This window comes from Penaeus chinensis, chromosome 7 (assembly GCF_019202785.1).
Source record: "Penaeus chinensis breed Huanghai No. 1 chromosome 7, ASM1920278v2, whole genome shotgun sequence".
Taxonomy (NCBI): Eukaryota; Metazoa; Arthropoda; class Malacostraca; order Decapoda; family Penaeidae; genus Penaeus; species Penaeus chinensis.
Window position 1 is genome coordinate 15214045 of NC_061825.1, and position 7248 is coordinate 15221292.

Below are 7248 nucleotides of genomic sequence, written 5' to 3' on the forward strand. Positions count from 1 at the left end.
AATTGTAGATTCGGTGGCACCCCTACCCAAGAGGGTGGGGATGCAAGGCGGGCGAAAGCAAGCCTTCAGACAGCACCCACGGATAGCCCAGGATCGTCATAGACGGGAAGCGATGGTGTATTCGGGCGCAAGGCGACCGAGGCGGCAGCCTCACGCGGATGCACTGGGAGTGCGCCCACTTCGTCTGTGGAAGCGAAGCCCGGGACATCTCATCAGGCCCAGGTAAGGATCGCAAGATCCTCGACGTCTCTTCGGGTATCCAGATCATCGGCGGGAACCAGGACCAATAGGGTCAACGGCAATTACTCCAGCACGCAGTAGCAGCCGATGTACTGGCTGGGTCGGCGTGCATTAGCGTCCGAGAGGGTCTTCTACAAATATATATGCGCATGGCTGGTCAGGCGTTAGGACCGCAACAAGAGCGCAGGATTTTTATTTCATTTTCATTTCATTTTCATTTCATTTTCATTTCATTTTCATTTCATTTTCACTTCATTTTCATTTCATGTTATTTTTATTATCATCATCATCATCTATTATTATAATTATCCTTTTTGTTTTTATTACTATTATTGTTACTATTATTATAATTATTATTATTATTATTATTAGTAGTAGTAGTAGTAGTACTATTGCTATTATAATAATTATTATTATTATTATAATAATAATAATTATTATTATTATTATCATTATCATTCTTCTTATTCTTATTATTATTGTTATTGATTTCATTATTATCCTTATCATTATTATCATTATCTTTATTATTTTTGTCATTATCATAATTATCATTTTCTTATCATTATTATCATTATTGTTATCTTTATTGATATTATTATCAAAACTAGTAGTCATTATCATTACTATTATAATTATTATTATTATTATTATTATTATTATTATTATTATTATTATTATTATTACCATAATCATCATTACTATCACTATTACTATTATTATTACTATAATTGATATTATTATTATTATTGGAGCTTTACTATTATTGTTATTTTATTTTTATCATTATCATTATTAACATTATCATTATTATTATCATTTGTATTATCATTACTATTATTATTGTTATAATTATTATTTTTATTGTCATTATTATTATTATTGTTATTATTATTGTTATTATTATTATCATTATAATTATTACTGTTATCATTATAATTATCATCATCATCATCATTATTATTGTTATTATTACTATTATATTATCATTATCATTAGTATCATTATTGTCTTTATTATTAGTATTATCATTATCACACTACTACTTCAATCAGAATGATTATCATTATTACCATAATTACTATTATTAACATATTTATCATTATCATTATTATTAGTGTTATCATTATAAGTATTATTATGATTATGATTATCAATTTTGTTATTATCATTATTAGCTTCATGATTATTATCTTTATTATCACCATTATTATCATCATCATTGTTATCATCATTATCATCATTATTATTATCATCATTATTATTATCATTACCATTATTATTACTATTACTGTTATTATCCTAGTTGTTATTATTATTATTATCATCATCATAATTATTACTATTGCTACTAACATTATTATTATCATTATCATTATTATTATTAATATTATCATCATCATCATCACCATCATCATCGTTCAACGTTGGCATTATAATCATCATTGTTATTATCATAATTATCACTATCATTTACTATTATTACCGTCATTAGTAGTAGTATCATTACCATTGTTATTATTATCATTATAATTATCATTATTATTATTATCAATATTTTTGTTCTTATCATTATTATTATCGTCATCTTTATTATGATCAACAGCATCATTATCATTGTTATTATCATCATCATTATCATTATTTTAATCATTATTATTGTTACTATTATAACTGTTATCATGATTATTATTTTCATTATCATTGCCATCATTATCAAGAGAGTTTTTTAACTAGACAGTGAAGTAGATACAAAATAGAAAACTAATATATTTTTCACTCACTTCAGCTGAATGATTAAAATCTATATACATATTGAAGTTTACATATTTCTAAAGCATTCATTTGTAATTTACTGTCAGTAAAGGTTAGCAAAGGCACCTTACACGGCTAAAGCTGTAATATACTGAATACTACCATAAAATAATCAGATAATGGATCTGAAAGGAAAAGTTTACTCGTACCCTTTTTTAATATATATATATATATATATATATATATATATATATATATATATATATCATATATATATACACATATATATACGTATATACATATATACATATATACATATATATGTATATATATACATATATTTCTAAATTAATCAATTAATTGGCCAATTGATTTATCAATTAAACAATTAATCCATCAATTCATTTTCATTTATATGACCATATGACATCGCTCCGTCCTCCCTGCCCACGCCCACTCAAGTTAACGTCACAGCAAAGCACTGTCCGTGACGTCATCTGTTGGCGCCGCCCAGTGTATATAAGGCTCATGTGCATGTTACTAGCCATTCACTACCTTGTTGCTTCACTAAGTTCACCTCCTTCTAGAAAACACGAGCTGCAGTGAGTATTATCGACTGTTGTGAGAAAAAAAGTGAAACTGCACTACAATTCTTCAAGACATTTAATACTGAGTGTTTTGATTATTTCTGCTGAATATAGCTTATTTATACGCATGTGCATATTCCTGTACCTGGTTATCTGCAGACCGACGGAAGACAAACCAGATAGATGTTACGTTTTTTATTTGTTTTTAATATAATTATTATAATGGCAAGGAAAGCGTGGAAGTGATAATCTAGATTTCGATTTGTCTGAATTACATTAAACGTAAAATTAATGATAATAACACTATTTATGACGAAAATGTAGGAGCGAGAAAACTATGAGCGAAATAGTGTAATGTATTTTTTTTTTTTTTTTTCATTTCTTTAAATACACCAATGCCCATCTAAATATGTTTTTGTTACTGATATTATCATTGTGATTTTCCTCGAAATTATGCAAGAAATAAGTACAAAATGAGATTTTTAAAAATCTCTTCAATCATATTGAGTCCTTTCTCCCGGGCAAGTGAAGGCGGGCATGTGACCATCTGCATTACAGTCACTTTCACCCGATCAGGAACTGCGTATGGTTGCGCCTGACTTTCTCCGTTGTGCGTTACGAATTTATTTTTGACATACGGCCTTTCTCTTGTTTTTTTTTTCTGCTTTCTCCCTCTCTCTTGCTCTTGGTATTTTCTTTTCTGCTTCTCTCTGTCTCTTTCTCTCTTTCACTTCCTTTCTCTCTCTTTCTCATTCTCTTACTTTCTTTATCTTCCTTTCTCTCTCCCCCCTCTCTCTCTCTCTCTCTCTCTCTATATATATATATATATATATATATATATATTTATATATATGTATATTATCTATCTATCTATCTATCTATCTCTTTATCTCTCTTTCTTTCGTTGTCTTTCTCTCTCACTCACTCTCACTCTCACTTGCTATATATCTCTTTCCGTCTCTCCCTTTTTTCTGTAATTGTTCAGACGAAACTGTAGTGGAATATTGCAAAAAAAATAGGAAAAAAAAATTGTCTTTCTTTGCCTTTTTGTTCAATTTGATTCTCACTTCTGGTTCCCTGTCTTCATCTTTGTTAATTTACCTAATTGGTTTCCCGCCATTCAATTCTCTCTCTCTATATCTATTTATCTGTCTGTATCTATATTTTTGTCTGTATCTCTCTATCTTTCTAACCTTCTCTCTTTCTCCTTCGCTCTCTCTCCCTCATTACTTGCTCTTTCTCTCTTTTTCCACTCTTTGCCTCCCTCACTTTTTCCTTCTCTGGTTGCCTCTTTCTCTCCCACTTCCTCACTCTCCATTCCTTGCAACTCCCATCCCTCCATCTCCCTCTCTCTCACCGCCCCTTCTCTCCTTCTGCAGATGCGTCACCTCCTCCTGCTAGGACTCTTCGCGGTCAACCTCCTCCTGTTCGCCGAGTCCTTCATCCTTCCTCCTGGCTACGCTCCTCCGGTCTTCCCTTTGCTTCCTCTGCCACACCTCCCGCTGCTGGGTGTTGTGAACGAAGGCGGGCTGATGCCTCTTCTGGTGTCTACGTTGATGGCGATGCACGTGAGTGTGTTTTTGTTTTTACTTTCAGGGTGGGGCTTGAATTTAGTGGTATGATCTTCGCTTTTCATTGCCAAGGGATGGGCGTTGGGTGGGTTGTAGGATGGCGTGAAAATAGCGTCGGTCGTAATACCCTTGGGGAGGATCTTGGTGGGATTTTTTGCAGTCGTAACTCCTGGAACACATGACCCTCTGATATCAACCGTTTCAGTTGTAAGTAATTTTCTAAAAATGAAACTGTAAAACCAAATCTTTGATCTGGTACTGTTTCGTGTTTTCAAATCAAAGTTTCAGCGAAAGGAAAGTTTAATGTTACTGCTGATGCAAGTTCTGCCTATGTGTAAGGACTTTGTCAAAAAAGGAAATTTCATCATTAAACATGTGATACCCACAATAGCCAGTTATATAGATTTTTGGCGCACGTCTTTTCATATCTGAGCACTGTATCTATTATTTTGTACTTGTTTTATCATGCATACTTATAGCAGCTTCAAATGGAACAGTTCATCAGTTATCGTACTTGTGATAGGTACGAATCTATAACAGCTTATAGCTTTAGCAATGGCTTTAGTATATGTTGCAAGCTTATAACCTCTCTCCTTCCCTCCATCCAGGCCGGCACCATCATAGCCCTCTTCGTCACCGGAGGCTACCGCAGGAAAAGGTCGGCCTCGGAGGACTTTACGGATCCCGTGTACCTCATCATGACCGCCGTCAGCCGTCTGGACACTCACGGCTGCATCCTGAAGTTGCTGTGCCAGTTGAGAGCCGACTCTCCCGACAACCTTTCTGCAGAAGAGCGGATTATCGTTGAAATCTTCGCCGATCACCTCGATCTCTTCGCCAAGAACGGGGCCGGCGAGTCCTCTGCCCTCGGTGAGGACGGTCATGTGCAGGGCCAGGATGTGTGCGCCTCTTCTGATGATCGCTGTCCGGTTGCAGGAGATCTACTGAGGAGTCTGTCGCGGCAGGTCTGGGGAAGCAGCTTCTTCTAAGCCAAGACCATCAACAGACGATCAAATAATGCTGGTTCTGATGTATTTAAAGTGTGAGGATGTTCGTGACAGTTCATTTTTATTCCTGTCCAGTGATGCGTGTTTATCCATACATTAGGCCGTACCCCCCATTATAAGGATGGTTTCTAGACAAGGCCCCTCTCATTTCTCCCTCATCTCTCCTTTCCATCAAACGTTCATCCCAACTCCTACAGACCCACATGTAGACTGTTTGCACGCCCGGGTATGATGAAACCAAAAGGGGACATGAAATCATTTTTTAAAGTTATTTACATGGATATATAGATATTGCACTTCTTTCATCCCATCTGTATATATTAACCCCTGCCATGGATCTCAGTCACACAGGGAGTTTATTTATATAGTTTAAGCTTTAACATCCCTCACACTGAACACGAATAAATTATTTTTGATAATGCTAAAACTGCAACAAAACTATAGTATATTTCGTTTGTCTGTTGTTGATTTATATATGTTTATGATATTTACCTGTTGTTTGTTGTTGCTGTATATATTTTTGTTGTTATTTAGTTGTTATGTTTATTTATTTGTAAGTCTAGAGTGTGGAAAGTTTATATCTAAACTCTCTCTCTCTCTCTCTCTCTATCTCTCTCTCTCTCTCTCTCTCTCTCTCTCTCTCTCTATCTATCTATCTATCTATCTATCATCTCTCTCTCTCTCTCTCTCTCTCTCTCTCTCTCTCTCTCTCTCTCTCGCTCTCGCTCTCTCTCTCTCTCTCTAGTTTAAAATAAGGATATAAAAATAAATATACCATCTGATTATATATCTTTCAGTTACCTATGCATGAACCGATTAACCGATTCTAAACAAATTCTTAAACTCCGAATAAACATAAACAGGAATATTCATTATATAGTTCATGACACTTTGTAAAAAATAAATGCACTTCTATGCTCACATATGGTCTGCCTTAGATTTTTTTTTTTTTTTTTTTTTTTTTTTTTTTTTTTTTAAGAACAAATATATTTAAGGAAAAATAAACCGGCACTATTCCAAACCGTGTTTGTATGACATTCTCACTATTACCATCGTCATTATTACTATTATTATTATATTATCATTGTTATTATTATTATTATTATCATTATCATCATAATTATTATTATTATCATTATTGTTATAGTTACTATTTTTATTTATCTCATTATCATTATTATTACCATTTTCATCATCATTGTTATTATCATCGTCTTTGTTATTATTATTATTACTATCATCATTATCACCATCGTCATTGTCGTCGTCGTTCATCGTCGCCCTCATCATTATCAGTTGTCAACCACAACTAATTACCATTTTTACCATTACTGCCTTCCTACTCTGGAAAGTCTTGGGGTTCACTCTAGACAGTGGATAAGTCTCCCCCTGAAAAAAAAAAAACGACAAACTAAAAAAAACGAAAAAAAAACGAAACACTTTCCGGAGCGAATTTTGCATCAGTAATACTCGCGCTGAAAATCCTCCCGCTTGTGAATGTTGAATTTAGTTTTTCTTCAAGAAGGATAAAGTTTCCGACTAAAGCCTTTCACTTTGCTTCGGTAAAGGAGAACTGATAGGCATATAATTTTAAAGGTTTTGAATAGCATGAAGGTAGGAAATGTTAATCTTAGCAAATCAATCCCATACAACCTCAGGATTATGCCAAGCTTTTAAAACCAATGAGAAGAAACTCATCAACGGAAATTAAACCGAAAGAATATTGAAGAAGAGTGAAGACTGACTCGAGGCGATTTATGGTGTTTTTGCCGATGATTCGTTATATTAATGAACACCAGGAATTTAATGGAGTGAATGTTGATGGGTATTAGGTATTAGGGGCAGTTTCACAATTTCAGATGTCATTTGCGTTACGATAGTGCATTCTGATTGCTATTATACGTAATTACCGTAATTCTAATGAAGGTGTAATGGTGGCACGTTGATTAATTCCCTTGCAATATGAAATTATTCATTTTCATGTATACTTTTTTTTCTAGATCAATGAATACCACTCTTGTGAGATGGATTGCGTAACTAATTTCCGAATATCAGTTTGTAGGCTGTTCAGGATTTTTTTTTTTTTTT

At 33.8% G+C, this 7248-nt stretch overlaps 1 protein-coding gene across 1 annotated transcript; it reads left to right on the forward strand.

The window, feature by feature from the left end:
• Positions 1-2507: 2507 nt before the first annotated feature.
• LOC125027526 lies at positions 2508-5766 on the forward strand. Its single transcript, XM_047616610.1, has 3 exons — positions 2508-2597; positions 3962-4150; positions 4762-5766. The coding sequence occupies exons 2-3, from the start codon at positions 3962-3964 to the stop codon at positions 5140-5142; spliced, it is 570 nt and encodes a 189-aa protein (XP_047472566.1). The 5' UTR covers positions 2508-2597; the 3' UTR covers positions 5143-5766.
• The last annotated feature ends 1482 nt before the right edge of the window (positions 5767-7248 follow it).